Source organism: Actinia tenebrosa, unplaced genomic scaffold, assembly GCF_029948245.1.
Source record: "Actinia tenebrosa isolate PJP-AT-01 unplaced genomic scaffold, QUT_ActTen_1.0 PGA_scaffold15__27_contigs__length_11533743, whole genome shotgun sequence".
Classification (NCBI taxonomy): Eukaryota; Metazoa; Cnidaria; class Anthozoa; order Actiniaria; family Actiniidae; genus Actinia; species Actinia tenebrosa.
In genome coordinates, this window is record NW_028292575.1 from 8,569,650 (window position 1) to 8,589,692 (window position 20,043).

The 20,043-nt window shown below is 40.5% G+C and overlaps 2 protein-coding genes and 1 long non-coding RNA gene across 6 annotated transcripts in view; 2 read left to right on the forward strand and 1 right to left on the reverse strand.

Annotated features, from left to right (window-relative positions):
• Nucleotides 1-171: 171 nt before the first annotated feature.
• On the reverse strand, nucleotides 172-2,180 carry LOC116289709 (uncharacterized). The gene is made up of 3 exons (XR_016119814.1): nucleotides 2,043-2,180; nucleotides 1,250-1,387; nucleotides 172-264 (listed from the first exon to the last, which is right to left on the reverse strand). It is a non-coding gene; the product is annotated as an uncharacterized LOC116289709 (long non-coding RNA).
• Nucleotides 1,748-20,043, forward strand: part of LOC116289708 (uncharacterized) — a 53,773-nt gene continuing 35,477 nt past the window's right edge. For 2 of the 3 annotated variants that reach the window (XM_089030140.1, XM_089030141.1), the window contains exons 1-11: nucleotides 1,748-2,229; nucleotides 2,325-2,444; nucleotides 2,823-2,909; nucleotides 4,282-4,432; nucleotides 5,171-5,238; nucleotides 5,628-5,692; nucleotides 5,967-6,065; nucleotides 6,405-6,430; nucleotides 6,881-7,004; nucleotides 7,473-7,582; nucleotides 8,080-8,162. In XM_089030140.1, coding sequence (XP_088886266.1) covers nucleotides 2,035-2,229; nucleotides 2,325-2,444; nucleotides 2,823-2,909; nucleotides 4,282-4,432; nucleotides 5,171-5,238; nucleotides 5,628-5,692; nucleotides 5,967-6,065; nucleotides 6,405-6,430; nucleotides 6,881-7,004; nucleotides 7,473-7,582; nucleotides 8,080-8,162 — 1,128 coding nt within the window. In that variant the 5' untranslated portion in view covers nucleotides 1,748-2,034. Of the gene's footprint in view, nucleotides 2,230-2,324; nucleotides 2,445-2,822; nucleotides 2,910-4,281; nucleotides 4,433-4,656; nucleotides 4,798-5,170; nucleotides 5,239-5,627; nucleotides 5,693-5,966; nucleotides 6,066-6,404; nucleotides 6,431-6,880; nucleotides 7,005-7,472; nucleotides 7,583-8,079; nucleotides 8,163-20,043 lie in introns of those variants that run through there. The other variant, XM_089030142.1, reaches the window with a different exon arrangement.
• On the forward strand, nucleotides 8,682-12,293 carry LOC148911018 (uncharacterized). 2 transcript variants are annotated; one of them, XM_089030144.1, is made up of 3 exons: nucleotides 8,682-8,796; nucleotides 9,170-9,230; nucleotides 9,590-12,290. In XM_089030144.1, the coding sequence occupies exon 3, from the start codon at nucleotides 9,641-9,643 to the stop codon at nucleotides 11,072-11,074; it is 1,434 nt and encodes a 477-aa protein (XP_088886270.1). In that variant the 5' UTR covers nucleotides 8,682-8,796; nucleotides 9,170-9,230; nucleotides 9,590-9,640; the 3' UTR covers nucleotides 11,075-12,290. The 2 variants fall into 2 exon arrangements, with proteins under 2 accessions (XP_088886270.1, XP_088886269.1); XM_089030143.1 differs by lacking the exon at nucleotides 8,682-8,796 and having other exon boundaries at nucleotides 9,009-9,230; nucleotides 9,590-12,293.

Consider the following 20,043-nt stretch of genomic DNA (forward strand, 5'->3'; position numbering starts at 1 on the left):
TAAATTGTTTCCGCAGTAATACAATTGCCATCGACAAAGTGAACTGAAAAGCTTCCTGACTGGATAATTTATATTGTTCAAAATTAAAGAATCAAAAACGATTAGTTGTTATTCATTTTAATTATAAGACACATGAATAATATCTTATATTAACATCAAGATTTTCAGCTCTATCGCTAATAAGCTCCCGCGTTCAGCAAAGAAGCGGATGAGAGCTTAAGTTGGCTTAGCGCGATACATGTAGGATTAACGAAGCATCATCATCTGAAAAAAAAAGGAGAATATATAAAATAACATTTTAAAAGAATAAAGAAAAAACCCAAGTATTTGATTTGGACGAGAAATATATTAATATTTTAATTGATCGGAACTATAAAGCCATCTTTTCGATAGAGTATAATCAGTTTTTAACCCACACCCAAACAACGATTACTAATACAACAAGTATTGATCTACAAGTGATATTTCAGTCTTTGATGTAATAACTTTTGACTATTTGTATGAAAAGTTCATTTCCATGATATTCATTATTCGGTCAAAAGTTATTGGAATCATTTTTTTAATAAGAGGAGATTTGTGCTTAGCGAGTAGGAAAGAAACGATATAGTTGTGTTGCGGGGCGCAAGAGAATATATTAAGTACTTCATATTTTCTTGGGGGGCGCTATTGCGCACGCTATTGCGCATGCTATGAAGAAACGCGCGAGTGCAAACATTTTCAGTTACACTGATGGAAGTCTTTGTTTAGACCCGAATCGTCTGTTTAAAAATTGTAAATTTCACAAGTCAGAGACAATAATAATAATATAATAATAATAATAATAATAATAATAATTTAATACTTATAGGGTGCATTTTCCATGTCGAATTGATCAAAAGCGCCACAACAAAAGAATGACTGATTAAATAATAAAATATAAGGCCGATTTTTAAATATTCAATCAACAACAAAAGAATGACATTAATTAAAAATATCAAAAATAAGGCAGATTTAAGTATATACATAATTATAAAATATTCAATCAAATGTTATAATATATATGATATAAAATGTAATGTCATGTTCAAACATAAACACAACTTTTATTCATAATGAATGGATGAATTGAAATGAAACCTATATTTATACAGGGTAATATCTTTAGTGACCCTATGGACACTGCTGTCAATGGCAGCCCTGTCTACCATAAATACGATGCAGCTTACAATGCATTTCTGGTTGGTTCTTCTCGGGAACGGGGAATATTTACCTGTCCCCAAACGTCTGTAACGAAGGCAACTAGTGTTACTTTCAGTACCGGTAGCTCCCGTTACCGGACTGCGTTGCTCGGCGGTCTGCGGAGTTGCGAAGAAAAAAAATCTCCCCAACCCTTCTTTGAATTGATCATCTGTAATCGTCAAGAAGAAGGAAAAAATAGTTTTAGAAGTATAAGAAAACTGCAACGAGATGATTTGGAGCTGCCCGTTATTTGATAGAATTCAGATTCAGCCCCCTCGCATAAGTATATTATACAAAATCGCTGATAATCATTAACGAATCTATTCGTGAATTTTGTCCTCTTGATGAATGTATGTTCCTCAACAAATACACTGAAGTACGACATTTCTATAAAGGGGGAGGGGAGGGGGGGAGGGGGGGAAGACGGAGAATGTTATTTCCGAGCATTATATCACGTGACTATGAAGTGAGGCTGGCACAACTGCTGGCTGTATATACAGCGGGCTCATAGTTAAAATTGCATAGCAACATTAGCACAAAAAAATATGGCATAATAAGATTATTGAAATAATGTTTATGATTTATGGATCATGAAGAAAAGCAGACCTTGAAGGATATGGAGGATAATGAACAAATAATCAAATGATTAAGAATATGTAAGAGAATTTATAGAAAGAAATCTGTGCGAAGCTCGACTGCTCAATGCTGATGGACAGCTTTATGGCAAGAACAACTACAGACTACGACTATCTAAAACTTGATAAAACTCGGAAAAAAAATTAAATAAGAAAAAGTAAACGACAAGAATAGAAAGCAATGGATACCTGGAAATGTGATGAGTGTAATATGAAGTTCGACTCAAGGCTTCTTTACGATACCCATAAGAGAAAATTTTGTGGAATGCTTGGTGGACCCCCAGCACCTGGCTCTTCTAGAATTCCACAAAGAGGGTATGGAAAGACCATGGTACATACTGGCAGGAGGGGTAAATCTATCTCACCCAAGGAACTGGTTAGTTTATTATTTTTTCTTAATTATTTTCTCAGAAAAAAATAATTTAAAGTAAATTATCTAATAACATTCTTTTGAATTGTATACCCTAATAGGTATTATCTCTTGGAGAGAAAAGCCCACAAAATTTTCATTATCATCCAACACGCATATCTACAGCAGGCTCTTCTGTTCATGATGTTAGCCAAAGAATGAGTGCATTAGAACAAGAAAAGGTAAGATTTCAGTTAATTTATTCTTTTAATTAATGATCATTGGAGATGATATTATTGATACCTTTATCTAGGCATCAGAGTACTTGTCCACGACTTGATATGCTTCGCCTGCCATGCACAAAGGTTTCAGTACAAGTCTCTGTGCCAAATTTAATTCTCTTCTTCTTTCATAAATCACTGAGCATTACATTTATACACGTCACGAAGCCTCACATTGAAACCTTCGTGCATGACAAGCAAAGCATATCTACTGTAGGAAGTAGGCAATTATAGGAAATTAATTAATTATGCACAACACTAGTGACATATATGGTACATATGGTAGGCATGCAGTGTGCATCCCTGCTCATTTATTTTTTTAATTTTCATCTATGACAGGTAGAGGAGCTAAAAGCCTTCAAAGCAAGCATGTCATTACAAAGAGCCTACCAACATTCTAAGATAAACTCTGGTCCAGGCAGGAAGGTTGGTACTACTGCATGGGCTTAACTTCTGTTGTTATAGATAGTATCAGTTTAACAAGATACATATTAGTTTATTAACAATGCTTTCAAATCATAACATACCATGGAATATACCACACTTCACTTGCATTTTCTATGTCTACAAGTGGGCCTTCAGGTAAGTGTCTATACAAAGAAAATATAAATGACAAGTGGGATATCCCAAATTGGTGTGCCACGAGAAAGTGTTGTATAACTATTATATACAAGTGACAAGTGGGATATTCCAAATTGGTGTGCCATGAGAAAGCATTGTATAACTATTATATACAAGTGACAAGTGGGATATTCCATGGTGTGCCATGAGAAAGCATTGTATAACTATTATATACAAGTGACAAGTGGGATATTCCATGGTGTGCCATGAGAAAGCATTGTATAACTATTATATACAAGTGACAAGTGGGATATTCCATGGTGTGCCATGAGAAAGCATTGTATAACTATTATATTCCACACCGTAGCAAACACAAATGCATAGACATGCTGCTCATTTTAGGATAAATAGTACACTCAACAAAATTACTCGACTCTGATTGGTGGAGAGGAGTACAATTATAACGTTAATTGTACTCCGTAGGAGTACCGAATTAAGTCGCTATGGCAACACGGCCAAAACAATGTCAAAAATATTATTTTCTATCATTTTGTACTTAAAAAACATATAAATAAAATTTCAAAGCCGTAAGAACTAATCTTTTTTATGCATTTCAGTTGTGCGATGGACTATAAATCGGCCGCCAAATAGACAAAGATGAACGGCGTCGCTTCGCATTTTTTACTGAATTTTGTTGAGTGAACTATAAACAAAAAATCGCACGATCTTCTCGTACAATTTGGAATTAATAGACACTCGTAATGTTTTGAAAGTTCTTTAATTGCACTCGCCTAAAGGCTCGTGCAATTATAAGAACTTTGAAAACATTACTCGTGTCCATTAATTTCCAAATTGTACTCGAGATCGTGCGATTTCCTATACAAATTTTTGTTGGTGTTTTTGTTTAAAATAATCATGCATGAATAAGCTTTGTTGTTGTTTGGGGATTTGCTTTTCTTGTTTTTTTTTTCTCTCTCATGTGTTGCTCCAAGTGCTGCTGTTGTTTCCTTTGCATTTTTTTTTTTGGGAAGGGGGGGGGAGGGGGGCTGGAGGGATTTGTTTTGTTTGTTTGTGCATCCCTGGTTTTGTAGGAGCATGATGTGCTGCTGTGGCTCATAATTGCTCCTATATTATAGTGTTAGATGGTACTGTATATAACCACTGTAACACACACTTAACTTGCACTTCTTGTTTTTCCTGTTATTTTTCTGATTTGTATTTTCCAATTAAATGAAAGGTTCCAGACAGTAGGCAATCAAGGTCATCCCCAAACTACCAACTTGATAGAACTTTGTTTGATGACCAACTAAAACAGCTAGAAGACAACCACCAGGAACAACTAGATCAACTGAGAGCACATAATGAAAGATTGAAGGAGGAGAAACTTGGTAATTTTTACAAAATAGAATAAAAAATTAAAATAAAGTTCTTTATTTGTTAAGTGAATCATTTAGTGTTTTTAGCACTAATTGGGGAAACTTTTTCTCTCATGCGTGACACTACCGCTTCATTCAATGCCCAACTCACATGTTGATTTTTATGGAGGAAACTGGAGAACCCTTGCACTGGAGAGAACAGTACGTAATTATACATGTATATCAAATAAATTCAAGTCGTATATGGTGTTGCACTGGGCTTGAACCAGTGACCATTACCTGATTGGTGAAATTCCCAGGGTACTTTCCTATATTCGCTATACAGGTACGTGCCGCCAAACAGGGTATGGTTTTCAGCAATTCTACTCTGGAACAAGGTATATAAAATCACACTTGCTCTGGGATAGGGTATATGAAATCACACTCTCTCCTCTCTGGAACAGGGTATCTATTTTCGCAATACCGGAACAGCCTGGGTATGGTTTTCAGCGATCTTGCTCTGGAACAGGGTATGAATTACAGCGATTTTACTCTGGAACAGGGTTAGAGTTCAGAGGGCTCAGCGGCACATCCCTACCCTAAACGGGCAAGAGTACCCCCCCCCCCCCCAGGTGATATTCAACGTTAACAGTGTATGACAATGATGCTTCACTGAGTTCTATTAAACACCTTTTGCGCATGTTTTACCTTATGTATTATTATGAGAGGTTATATTGCACTTTATTACTAATCACCTTGTACCAATTTCAGCCATTCAAGAAAAAATGAACTCACTTGGATTAAAAAGCAGGCACAAGCTGGTGTCACAAGGAAGTGTGGTTAGTCTTTAATTAGATCAGACATTTAAAATTTTTTTTTCTATTTTATTAGAAAAGTAATATAGCTTATAAGTGGAGTGATCAGAGTATTTAGTAGGGGAATGGGATGATCTTCATCTTTCATCATGGATAATGATTTTTATACTGTGGGTTGGGTGGATGCCCCACATTTTCATTTGTGGGTTTTTCTCTGGGTTTTCAGGTTTTCCTCCCTCCACGAAATTTGAAATTATAAATTCATATGCAATCTGTCAGTTAGCTGTTCCCTGACTTTGATTGGCCTAGTGGTTGTTTCAGGGTTTCAACAAACTTTGAACAGTTAATGTACGAAGAGAATGATTGTATACATTATGATTTTTGAAAAAACATTACATGTACATATTTAATAGGACAAGCAAGAAGCAGAATTCGAAGGACTTAGAAAATATCTTGACTATAAATCACAGGAAATGAGGTAAAATAATATGAGATCAAATGTATTTATGGGATTCAAATTTATATTTAATTGAGACAGCTGTTATTTATTAAAGGGTATTGCTCTCTAAAATCGTTAAAATTCTTCAATTTGAAACTATTGCACAGAGAAAACAATTTAGATAAAAGTGATCAATGAAAATAAAATCAGTAAAAATGTTGTGATAGTATTTTCATAACCTCACAAAAAAGAAACACACTGGAAGCCAAATTGAAATAAGTAAGCAATTTGTTTGCAATTATTATTCTTACAGAAATGAATATCAGGCAGAGATGGACAAGTTGAAAGATCTTAAAAAGAAAATCCATGGACGTTATTCTCTTTCACCAGAAACACCTCTTTCTACGAAAAGGTTTGATAAAAAAATGTGGTATGACTTATGATGATCAATCATTTAATAAGCCCATTTACTGTTAAGCTTTTATTGATTCAGGACAGACTTGTACCCAGTCACTTCTCTTGTCTTATTGATCTCACACGGTGGTTGATGGGAAGGATTTATTGAGTTCGCGGCTGCATCAAGGGAAGGATTAGGAAGAGAAAAGCAAACTTCACTTTTTCTCATTCCTTCCCAAAAGCCATCGCGCACATTAAAGCGTGATTGACGACTAGGTACGAGTCTGGATTCACTAACAAAAATGAAGTTTACATCTGCAGCAATATAATATGAGAATTATGATCTTCTTGCTAGGTCCTCTCCTGCTGAACAACCCAGAGGTAAATATCAATCCAAACCTAAGTAAAATGGAAAATTTGGAAACTCTAGTAGTCTTTTTAGAATAAATCAAAACCAACTAGTATAGTTGTCTATCATCAATGCTGCATTTTGATTGGATGAGCTACTATACTAGACTATAAGTTATACCCTACTAGTAGCGAAAAGTGCCAGCTTTGAAAGCCAAAAAATTGAATTTAATTTTTTCTTTTGCATCTAAAAATTTGACTAGTAAATTTAACCAATTTCCTCCAGTTTCCGTGGCATGTCAGGTGGGTACCAGGAAACAGATTGAAAAATTGTTGGGCAATAATCTGATTCTGATGTAGCTTTGAGAAGGAACCAAATACTATGTGGAATGAAGAAAAAAATTCAGTGCCAACGTTTTGTTGTGTTCAGTGAAAACAGGATTTTGTTAAGTCGTATAATTTGTCTCACATGTAATTCAACAGATACTTTAAAACTATACAACACCGGAGCTCAGAATCATAATCCATTAAATGTGCAACAAGCGAGTCCTATACCGTTACCACAGTATGCTGCACTACAAGGAAGTGGACTTCTGGGTGAAATTAAGTAAGTTTCTTAATATTTTTAATCAGTTTTCCTTTCGTGCAGTAGTGTTTGTTCTATAAGTTATCCATACCTCCATCTGTGAAGGGAGTTTATAGGTAAAGTAAAGGGTACGAAGGTGAAGTAACTACTGTATACTTACTGTAACGTCGGTAGTTTCTTCAGCTGCAAGGCTGGTATCCCAGGAAGCCGGCGGTGTGGCTTTACCTCCTCTCTCAATCAGAGCTCTATGTTAAGATTATTCTTAGCTGAATGAAAAAGGAAGAGAAAAAAGAAAGGCTCTAACATTTGGTAACATACGTTCTTCTCACTAGATCATGCATCTATACGTGTAAATGAAATTTTTAAACATAACTCAACTAGCAAGCTAAATTGACTTTTATTCCAAGTACGATTGAACAGATTTGCAGAGCGATCCTTTCTTGCCAGAGTTTGTTATGTTTCACTTGTTATGTTTTATGCCATTTTCAGTGCCATGGAGATATCGTATCTTCAAGGAGGAGGAAGAGACCCTGAAGTATTGTCTCAGATCAAACAGCTTGAGCTTGAAGCAAAAAGTTTGCAGCCAGTTTCTACAGCAGGTACTTGATTGTCAGCACATATCATGCATACGATGCTAACAACAACAACAGCATGCAGTAAAAATAACAACAGCAGCACACAGCAGCATCAACGGCAGCAGCAGCAGCATTAACAACATCATCAACAGCAGCAACAACAGTAGCAACAACGACAGCACAACGACATCAACAACGTGCAGCAGTAGAAGCAACAACAACTGCAGCAGAACCAACATGCAGCAGAAAAAGCAACAGCAGCAGCAACAACAGCCGCACCATCAACAACAACATCAACAAAATACAGCAACTGCAGCGTAAACAACATGCAGCAGAAACAGCAGCAATAATGACACCATGCAGCAGCAGCAGCAACAAAAACAGCAACGACAGCTTCAAACCAGGAGTGAACATATAAGAACAAAATATGGCGAAACTTTTCAATGTAACAATTGAACCAAAAACATATTAAGGATTAAAATCTGCCGCAATCACTGATATGTGATTATTGTCTTTTCCAGTTCCTGATCCTTCCTTGCAACAGCAAATAATGGCTTACCATCTGGCAAACCAAAAACTCGAACAGGAATTACAACTACTAAGGGTAAAAAAATCCTAATCTGAACCGTAAATTTTGGATTTCAAATTTCACTTTAGCTTCTACGCCTCTTTTCATCTGTCTCTTCAGTAGTATAGGGGATGGGGGTTCCAACGCAACGACCACCGGAGGATTACCCGTCTAAAGTACCCACCTCGATTCGTACCGCGATTACCCGCATCCCGCGTCTATGTAAAATATGTTAGTCTATATATGGAGTGCGAAGATTGTAAAGAGTTTGTTTATGACTTCTGTATAAAGTGCTTAAAACCCAAGTTTGTACCTACTAAGCCAAATAAGTATATTTGTTGTGGTAAAAAAATGCAAATAGAAGACGACACGTCAGCACAGTGTTACGAGTGTGGTAAGAATATTCGTAATGCCGTACCAAATGCCACCAGAGAGCAGTATTATGCTAATGGAGGCCGTAAGAAGACTCCATACAAAAGAATAAAATACTTCAGAGACTGGATGAGCTACATTCAAGGTCATCAGCCAGTATATTTAGACAACGAAGTAATGGAAAGAATTATAGACCACTTAGAAGAGCCAACGCCACAAAGCCTGCGGAAAACGCTAGAAAAATTAAAGCTAGGGAAGTATTACAAAGCTATTCCCTATCTTTTGTCTGAAATTACCGGTAAGTCTATTCCTGAGGTTTCTGATATGAGCAGAGCCGAGTGGATGTTTTGTCAGCTGAATAAGGATATTCCTTATTACCCTGATGTAATCTATGAAATATTTTACAAAATTGACCCCAACCACCCCCTGTTAGAATGGATTCCAAGGCGATGATGTAATTAAGTCAATTTGCATATGACAGCCGGCGTTCAATATGCAAATAGAATCCTGTCACGCTCTTTTCAAAGCAAATCTTTACTGAGCGAGTTTTCTTTGAAGCTCTTCTTTTGCTTCTTGGTAGATCTTTTTGCGAGATTCCTCGGAAAGATCTCTTACAATTGTTTTTTTATTTCTTACATCCGACTTTAATTTCTCATACTTTTCCTCTTCAGCTAGAATAAGCGAGAATTCTACATCATCTATCTTTCTGTCACACAAAGCCTTTGAGACAAGGTCAGTGATAGTATTTACTTTAGCCTTTGACAGAGCTATTGTCGTGTCATGCTTGGATATCTTACTTGACAACTGTTTCATAATACCTGTTGTAACAGCGGAAACGATGCCACAGGCGGCGCCGACGCTAGCCAAAGGAACTCCAACAATTACCCCAGGTCCAGTAAGCGAAGTAGCAACGCCAGTGCCTGTTAACGCCACGGACATGGAGCCGGAAGTTATCGCGATTTTATGTAAAATGCTTCGGGCTCTGACGTACTTTTTTTGGACTTTTTCATAGTGTTTAGTTTGCCCTTCCAAGTAAGCCAGGATTAGGTTTACCTTATTCAAACGAAAGTTCTCGGCATTCAATTCATTAGGTAAATCAGGATAGAGTGGAGGTGCTGATGCTATAACATCCATTATATATAATGTACGACGCTTTTGGGAATGATATACACGACAACCAAAATTACTGGAATTGGAGAGAATTTAGGAAAAGGTTTCCACATGCGGGTGCTAGTAAGTTCGAAAGAAGACCCGATGGTATTTACTATAACGGTGAAAGAATGTACAGCAATGAGGATTTAAAACCTACGCTGGTCGATCAGGTGAAGCATTTACCGGTTGTACACCCCATTCATAAAGCACCTAATTTTCCAAGGGATTTATTAATGAACAAGGAAGATTACCCATTTTACGATGCTGAAGGTGGTGTAAACGAATTTGAAACGATGGTAACGTTCCTGAAGATTTCAGTGGGTAAGCAATCATTTGATATAGTAGTAAGGAATATCTATGGGGATACGATGTTAAAGCATACGTCAGGTAAAGAGGCCAGGGAATGGTTAGCAGGACCCAATATGCGATATTGGCCACAGCAGTTAAACTTTGCTGTCTGGGCTGCCACTAAAGGTTGTGGTGTTGCCGCGGACATGTTCCACATTTCATTTATGCGGTTTCACGTTGCCTTTACGGTAAGGAGGTTGTTGAAGGAACTTAATGTACCTTTACCGGGAGATAAGGCATTTAATCCATTGAATAATCGATATGACGCCGCAGCCCTGGAAAGGTTAATTAATGAGTTCAAACCACAGCAAAAAGATTTTCGTTACAAAGAGGGTAAGACGCATGGGCTGGGTATAGTTTACGTTTGGGGTGCCAACGGTGAGAAGCCAGCCGACTACGGACATCAAAAATACCCAAGTGGTGAGTTAGAGTTCGGTGATATGGGCGGTGATAAGAGTAATAATTCTTTAATTACCAGAATTCAATCGAACTACCTCGGCACTTGGGATCCATTTGTGTTAATGAAAGGAAAAGGTTTAAGGAACCTAGCCAGGATCAACCGTAGCATTGAAGCATTCGTATACTGTATCTTAGGAGCGCAGGTAAATACCCGCAGCCCCATCATTGGATCCCAAGGTGCTTCGCGGGAAACACAAGAAGAATTCCTAACTTTATTTGAGTCTGCAATAATAGAAAATGACATATCCAAGTCGGTGCAGAGATATCAATTAGCGGTGCAGCAGTCTAAAGTGCGACTGGATTACGCTTTGTCGCCTGGTTGTTGGTTAATGCCAAGTAATTTGGTTATTAACACCAATTCCGTTGTGGGTTATAACAATAAGCTGCAGCGAGCTACCAAGGATATGAAGTTTGGGATGAATGACGTGAACTCTGACATGACCAAGAGCATTCCTCACTTCGTAGAGAAACCAAAAAAAGAGGTAGAAAAACCATTAAAAAAGGTGCTGCCAAAGAAACCAGTAAAGAAGGTTATACCCGAGGAATATAACCATAACTTACTAAAAGCCGGCTTAGCAGCTGCAAGCATTGGTCTGAGCTATTATATATGGCGATGAACAACCCCTACATGGCTGGAGTAGATTGTGTTTATACGACTTACACAGGCGAGAAAAAATACACCCAGGCATCTTGGGTTGATGTTACGGGTATGTCAGTGAATTTGAACTACTCGGGAAAGAAGTTAATCCTTTGTAGTATTTGCATTGGCGCGAGTAGTCATGCCAACGTAGGATTTCGTTTCTGCGACGACAATGGAATACTGCAGCCCATGCGCGTAAAAGATAATAACAGGGAGCCTACGCATTTCTCCGTAGAGCCGCCAGCGAATAGCACCGAGAATTTATCGGTTTGGACTTTACACATGGTTACTGATTGCCATGGGAAGGTAAAGCTGCAAATGCGTGTAGATGATACTGGGAGCGTTTGTGTAAATAGCATAGAAGATCAAAGAGATGCGGCTTATAATCACAAGACCATAAGCACCTTGACGGTAATAAGCCTTTAGAAAAATAACCTTGTTACCCCTCAAACGAAGGGAGCCTGTTTTTTTCCTGTAATATATGAATCCACATTTAAGTGAAATGCGCTACGTCCACTATTTAGACGTGAAGGAGTACGAAGGACATGAGTGGTTCGATATGGGAATGTGGGTTAAAGTTGGTGGACCTGCGTTAGTTATTTGCACCATTTGCATTAACACGGGAATTACCGCGAACGTAGGGTTTAGACTCGTTGATGAAAATAACGAGCCTTTGCCTTCCTATCGGACTTCTTCGAACAGCAGAAGAGCTGTTCACTTTTCGATGGAGCCAAACAAAATTAGCTTAGAAGACTTAACGCCGGTTACGTTTCATATGATAGTTAATTGTAAATATGCTAAGTTACAAATATTTCCCGATGATGCTACCAGCGATGGGTCGATACTTAGCAACGCAAGGATAAATAGCATTGGTATAGGTAGTAGCATTACCGACGCAGTTTGGAGTCATAAGCCTATTTCTACTATAAGCGTGCTGCCGCTAATACCAAATTATCAAGGCGGTGTGAATACTATCTTTACTTATCCCCCGTCGAGGACGCTTCGGAGGCTTGACGATGATAAGCCCCCAGTAATACATAAGGATAAGATTAACCCTTCATTTTCTTTAAGAGTACCACGCCAATAGCTACTACCAAGATCCAAACGTTATTCCCCACGAACTTCAATAGTTCTCCGCCGGCCCTAAGTGCCAAGGAAACGACCGAACCCAGCAGCCCAGGCAAACCGGCTGCCATCTTTTTTCCCAAGTCCGTCAGCCCATTACCTAATTTTTTTACGCCTGCGCCTGTAGCCTTAAGCGCGGTCATAATAACTCCTACTACGCTTGAAATAGCGACCGCGAATGCCAGTGGAATACCATACTTCACCAGAGCTCTTTTTACCTTTTCCTTAGTAGTAAGCCCCAATTCTCTTTCCAGGTTTTCCTTTTGCGCATGTAATTCCGCAAGGCGCTCCTGAAGAGTCTCTACTTCCCTTTGAGCTGCTTCCCTTTCCTCTTCGGGGCGAGTTTGATCTGCAACTATTTCCTGCTGCCGCTCTATTTGTCCCTCCAGGTCTTCGATAGCCTGATCTCTTTGTCGGATTTGTTCTTCTTTAGCATTGATTTCAGCAACCAACTGCCGCCGTTCCTCTAAAGAGGTAGCTATGGTGGTACGTAAGTTCCTAGCTTCTTCCTTGTTTATGTCTAGGTCTTGCAAGGCAAGTTCAAAGGCCTTTTGAGCTTGGTCCCTATCGCGTAGGGCTTTGTTTCTTTGTTCTCTCATTTCCATTATTCTTTGGTTCTTGTCGTCAACTTCTCTCTTTTGAGCATCAAGGAGTAGTCGGTTTTGTCGCATATAATCTGCTTCCCTTTCTTCCAACGTTTCTTGTAGTCCCTCAACGCGCTTTTCTAGCGCGACCTTTTCATTCAGGGTTTCCAACCTTTCTAACATGCTTCTAGTGGCACGCTGGAAGCCTTTTAATCTTGAGACGTCACCCCTAACTTCACCATCTTTATCAAAGAGGGGTTGTGGTTTCGTCCAGCGGTCTTTGTCAGGATATCTCAGGTCCTGGACGCTTATGAGGACTTTGTTTCCGCGTTCTGTGAGCCTTACGTCGTCAGCATCGAAACGGGAATAACGCTCATTTAGCTCTTGCATTGCCCACTCTACAGTTTCCCGCGCGGTTGCTTCACCCATGTTTTGAAGCTCCAAGTACTCAGGGATGGGTTTGCCGTGGTGTCTTGATTTCCACATGCGATTTAAGGTGGCCTTGGCGCTTTTCCATCTACTACCATATTTATCGTGTAAGGCTGCGTCGTAGATTAAGGGGTCGGTTTCCAGGCCTTTAGTCCATGCGTCGTATTCTTCATCGTTAATATCGACTTGACCTTCTTCAGTGGTGGGATCAAAATCTGTTCCTTCTACTTCCATTATATATGATAAGCTCAAAGTTAAACCCCAATATATTACCTAAGCAGGTTGGCGGACTGAAAGCAGAACGCACCTTTCACCGGGTCACCTTTACCCCCAGCAGCGCTAGACCTGGAGAAACGCTGTACGTAGGTGTTCCCCGACTAACAGATAACCTAGTATTAGTTCCTGGTACCTTGGCACTAAGGTTTGATTTGACGGTGCAACCTAACGCCGCAGATGAAAGGATTATCGTTAACAATCTTGGTCGCAACATTGTTTCAAAGATGCGAGTAAAGTTTGCCGGGGAATCCCTCTTAGACTTAAACAACTATGACCTATACACCACTTACAAAGATCTGTGGTTGACTGCATTCGAAAGGGCACAAAAGATAGAGCAGGGTATTGGTAGCACAATCTTACGTAAGGTTAGGACTCCCACCAAGACACAACCTACCGATTCTGGCGATGCAACTGACGTGGCAGATGCAAAGGCCATTAAAACAGCCTATGGTACTAAATACGTAATACCATTGGACTTTGAGGCTATTACCAGCCACGGAGTTTATTATCCTAGACAGTTGAGTGAGTTGCAGTTTGAAGTGACCTTAGCCAACATAACTAACATCATTGGTGGGTTAAGCACTGCGTTGTCGGGAAGTATTCCTCCATATGCCATTACCAACCTGGAATTGCAGTATGAAACCATACATTCCGAAGATTTAGCACGCAGCGCTGGTATGGAATACAGCTCCGGAAAGGCTTTCTTGTACGACCACGCGGTAATGTACAAAACCTTTAGTTTCCTGGATAAGACAGACGCGGTAATTACTCAGAGCATTAATTTACCACGTCGTAGTCTTACAGGGCTGATGTTGGTATTTATCAAACCTTATGAAGCCGGTAAGCGCGACTCTGAAGCCTTTCATAACCCCAACATCACCAACGTCGGGATTAGCATCAATGGAGTTCCAAATAAGGTGTATTCGCAGGGAATGAAGCCCTCAGACATCTACAGGGAAATAAAAAGAAAGTTTGGGGATCAAGTTGCACCCGGCGAGTTCTTTACCGATAAGTATGCATTGTGGATTGACATGCGAACCACCAACGACGAGGATTTACATGGGCAGGGATTGCGTCTGGTAAATACCCAGGACGGCATTACCCTGGAAATCAAGCGTGACCCAAACACTAGCGCAAGTGACTCAGACAAGATCAACGCATACGTCTTCGTTGTCTCTGACGCGCAACTGACTGTAGAAATGAATCAGCTAAAGAGCATTGCATATTAATGCGCTTCCTTAACCAAAAAAATATCTCTTACGTATATAATGCTTCGCGTATTCAAAAACAACAACACCAAACTGCAATGCATAGTGCAAGGCGATAAACTTTATTTCAAAGCGAAGGAGGTGGCTTTGGCGTTGGGTTACGTTAACTCTAGGGACGCAGCTAGAGCACACGTCTCAGAGGAAAACAAGGTAACTTTGGGGTCTATAAAGGGTGTCAATCTGACTGACACCCTTAATGCGCAACCACATACCGTTTACATCACTGAAATGGGTCTTTATGAGTTAATATTCGGATCTGAAAAGTCCGTAGCTAAGGAGTTCAGAAAATGGGTGTTAGGCGATGTTCTCCCTACCCTCAGGAAAACAGGTAAGTATGAAATAGAGCGGCGCTTTGACAGTCCTAATAAGTTAATATTCAAAATAGAAAATGAATTTGACCTGCATAAGAAGGTCGTAAACTACATACGTCGATTCCACCCTATCCTACTGCTGGCACCAGGTCTTGGAGAACTACAGGACTCAGCTAGCAAAAGAATAGTATGTTGGCAGAAAGGTTACCAGGCAGGTCAGCCTGACATCTTAGTTCTCAATGCACATAAAAAATATAATGGGTTATGCTTGGAGTTGAAGACACCTAAGGGTAACGGCGTATTATCCTCAAAACAAGAGGCATTACTCGCACAATACGAAGCAAATGGTTACCTAACTATGGTGTGCAATGATTACGACCTTATATGTAGGGAGATCGACCATTACGCGGAAGGCATTCGCGTACCTTGTCCTTGGTGCATTAAGGCTTTTAAGACGCAGGATGCGTTAAGGACTCACCAAAGAATATTTCATAGATATAATGATAGTTGAACAGACACACTGGCGTGAATTAGTCCAAGGCATTTCATACAGAATAAAAAATTATGTTGTGTTCGAAGACATTAGCCGTTTAAGGTTGGTCTTGGAACACGAAGGTAAAGAGTGCACACTGTGGGCACCCGACTGCGTGCGGTACGTCCTTCAAGGTGAGGAATTCACGCACATACGCAGCTATGGTAAGGTCAGCGGTCGATGGAAGTTCGACGTTGAAAGGAAGGTAGATGCTAATCCTCTTTGTGATTAGAAGTCATCCTCATGGGCGGTTAAGTATTGGTCTGCTACGGCGGACCTCATTTTTTCTGTTATCTGGTAAACGGATACGGTAATTAAGACGCCTCCTACGAATGCTGCGATTTGAGGAATCATATATCTTTATCATTTTTCCAAGCCTTTCGTACCGCCAGGTAATGGTCTAAAGGACGTGGTCCGTCGTATAGACAGCACCAAATATGTTGTCCACTCCGTTGACAGCCGCAGCGATCGCAAATAGCCTCCCAGTGTTCCCTGTCCTCCCATTTAACACCCTCAACATCGTCAAAGCCTACAAAGGTTTGGTCAATTTCCTTCTTACGCTTTGTCAGCACCCGGGAGGTTTCAAGGGGGCAACAGCGTTCGGCTATGTCACCGTGGGTTTCGCAGGCAATACCTTCGAGGTGGTAACGGCGGCAGCGGTACTTATGCCAGTTCTCTTCAAAGAAGGGCTCATCACAGCGGCGGCAGCAGTTCTTAAGACAGACCCTGTTGTCGCGGTGATATTGTAAGGCTTGGAGGGTGGACAGCTTTTGACCGCAGTCACCGCAAAGGGTGCTTATGGTCTTTTGACAAACCTTTTTAGAAAGATGGTATTGCATGCGCTCCATTATACATACCTTATTTGAAACCACCTTGCAGATCCTCTTTGTAAACTAAAGTTCGCTGTGCTTTAGGATCTGCGGGACACCAATGCCCAACGAATGATTCTTCGGGGAATACCTTATTACAATGAGGACAGGTGTATTTTTTCTCCTCACGAATTGCGGGAGGAATTATGCAGTCGGCAGGTAGTTCACATGTAATGCAGTCCATATATTGAAGGGTAATTAGAATTCCTCCCAGAAAGGCTCCTGCGCCCTTAACTTCATTGTAATATCTTATTATTCTTTCTTAGGATACGTTACGTAAAGACTTATCTTAAGGTCCTTCATATTATCCTCTTTTTCTTTATTATATTAAGTAATGTTAATAAGGTATCATTAAAGAATAATAAGGTATCATTAAAACTAAAGGCATTGAGAATATAAGCCTAATAACATTTGAAACATTAAGGAATAATGACCAATCATTAAAACTAAAGGCCCTAAGAGACCCTACCCTATCAGCAACAACGAAGTAGGATCATTAATAAGGCATAAAGAACACCCTACTATAATGACGTGCAACGATTGCAACAAACGATTCAGTTCCTTACAGCGACTTAACTATCACACCGAAAACAAGGTCTGCTTTAAGCAACGCGCAGCAACGACATGTGAACATTGCAATAAGACCTTTACGACCAGCCAAGCTCGTTCCTACCACGTCAAAAACAAGGTCTGCTTTAAGCAACGCGCGACAGCAACGACATGCGAACATTGCAATAAGACCTTTGCTACCGCGCAAGCTTGTTCCTACCACGTCAAAAACAAAGTCTGTCGCCGAAACAACGCACACAACCTTACTTGCGAAGAATGCTACAAGGTACTAAGCTCTCCTCAAGCACTAGCATACCACATGGAACACAGAGTCTGCCTCAAATCTCTTTGCAAAAGCTGCAACGCATCCTTTGAAGATGCCTGGCACAAATACAGATGTAAACGATACGACCTTTCAGAAGTCGTCTGCAAAAAGCATGGCGACGTAGCAGAACGTTGTTGTCCAGTCGACACGGTAAGGCAATTGAACAACCAGAAAAAAGAAATAGATAACCTCTTTGTGAACTTCGACGTCACATTTGAAAAGGTCGCCTGGGAGAACGTAGACTACTGGAACGACACTTGCGATAAGTGTGGCTGCGTCAGGAAGGAACAACACTTGTGGCAGTGCTTATACGATCCATCACAAGCACGTACTTTCAGTCGCTACGCCGAAATGCGTATGAGAGATGCGCTGCTACAGAAGGCGGAAATGCTACGCCAGCAACGACGATGAAGTTGGCCATACTTAAGACGGACCTAACTTAGTTCATTTCGAGGTTCCTTAATTGTTAACATTCTATGGAGGATATCGCATGAAGTCCTTGATGGACTCCTTAGCCCAGCCTACCATTGTCAATAGCGCACCAAACCGTTCTGCACGCTTCAGACCACACATTTCATCATACAATTCCTGCACGCGCTCTTTTAACCGGTCTATCTCTTCCCTTTGTATTTCTATGGTGTCTTTTTTATCCTTTGCGTCGGCGGTAATCCTTCTTACTGCTTCCACTGGTTCCATCTATATATGAATCCAGATCACATGCCTTGTAACGCTCTGATAGTAGGACCCACCGGCTGCGGAAAGACCCAGTTCATCGTGGAGCAGCTATTAGGACCCTTTAGATACCGTTTCGACTACATCGTGCTATTATGCCCCACCTACGTGAATAACCGCACCTGGGAAGGCATAGGAGTGAAAGATGACGACTTCTTTGTGGACATATTGGACCCTAATGAGTTATCCAACCATTTGAAGTTCTGGCACAAACAATTCCCTAAAGATACACAGACTTTACTCATACTGGATGACATTGCCTGTGGGGACGACGTAAAAAAGCGCACCTCCGAATTAGTGAAGCTCGCTTTCAGCGGCAGACATGACAATATTAGTGTTTGGTTGCTCTCGCAGCAGCTTACCAGTGTCTCTAAACCCTTCAGGGAAAACATAGGCTCCCTGGTCGTATTTTATACACCCAGTAAGTCTGACCTGGAAACCATCTTAAGCGACTACGGCGGTGAGATATCCAAGGAACAGTTGCATGAATACATGCGGCATTTAAAGACGCATCAACATTCCAAGATGATCTTCTCTTTGAGGTTTCCGTATTCAATAAAGATCTCAGATCTTTAACTCCTAATGTATATGGAGATTGAGCAGCTCTTAGATGAAGTCCCCACACAGTTAGACGAAAGTAACCTCAAGGAACAACTCAACATCCTTGTGTCTTCGGGGAAGTGTAAAGAAATGATAGGCAAGGAACTTACCCATGAGCAAGTTAACAAGTTGTCAGAAGAGGAAGTCAAAAAGTTCCATAAGAGGTACGAGGCCGCCCTTGCAAGTAAGACCACGGACGCCGTCGCAGACTCCGCTATCCGACTTGCGACTAAATTGCTTGGACTTGCACTGCCCATAGACGACGTGGAGCAACTGCGGAAGGACATAAGCGATGACTATGTCATCGCCCAAGAACTTAAGATAACCTGCGGGTGGTTGTCTTTGAAGTGCGGTAAGTTAATGGCAGTAGCCTCTGCGGCTTTGCACGTAGCTCAGCACGTTGACTTGAAAGAGGTACTAGGTTCCTTCGGAACATCTTGGAAGGACTTCAAGAAGGACAGAGAAGTCGAAAAGGTCTTTCAGGCAGCACTTGCTGATAATCAAGTCACCTCAAGTACTTAGTCAAGTCATTATCAAGTCATTCTCAAGTACTTAGTCAAGTCGTCCTTAAGTCGTCTTAAGTACTTAGTCAAGTACTTAGTCAAGTCATTGTCAAGTACTTAGTCAAGTCATCCTTAAGTACTTAGTCAAGTCATTGTCAAGTCGTCTTAAGTACTTAGTCAAGTCATTGTCAAGTACTTAGTCAAGTCGTCTTAAGTCATTCTCAAGTACTTAGTCAAGTCATTGTCAAGTCGTCCTTAAGTACTTAATCAAGTCATCCTTAAGTCATTGTCAAGTCGCCGTCAAGTTATTATCAAGTCCTTCAAGTCCTTAGATATAAGATGAGTGGCACCGAAGAACAACCTCAGGAGGAGCAGAAGATTACCAAGCCTAAATCTGCAGGCAGAGTTGCCGCGGGAAAGAAGCTCGCGGAGATGAACAGAAAGAATAAAGCCAAAAAAGAAGAAAAGGTGGAGGACGAAAGCGAATCCTTTTGGAATCCCGGCTATGTCATCGGCGCGTTAGGAATTGCTATAGCAGCAGGCAGCTTTTACTTACAATGGCGGAATATGAAGCCAGAAGTAAAGTGGGAGACCCCAACATATCACGCACCTGTGGAGGTCAGAAAAAACAAAATCCCTGAAATGGAATGACCTTCTCGCTTTGTAATATAATGTCGACCGCGTTGTTGAAAACTGTTGAAGAAGCAGCTATCATTACTTCCATCGTTGCGGGTATTGGTTGGGTAGGTAAGAAAGTGCTCAAAGAAGACTTTACTGAAGACCCAAGCAAGAGCTTCGCTAATTTCGCTAAAATGACCGCTGCCGTAGGCGGGGCTATCATGG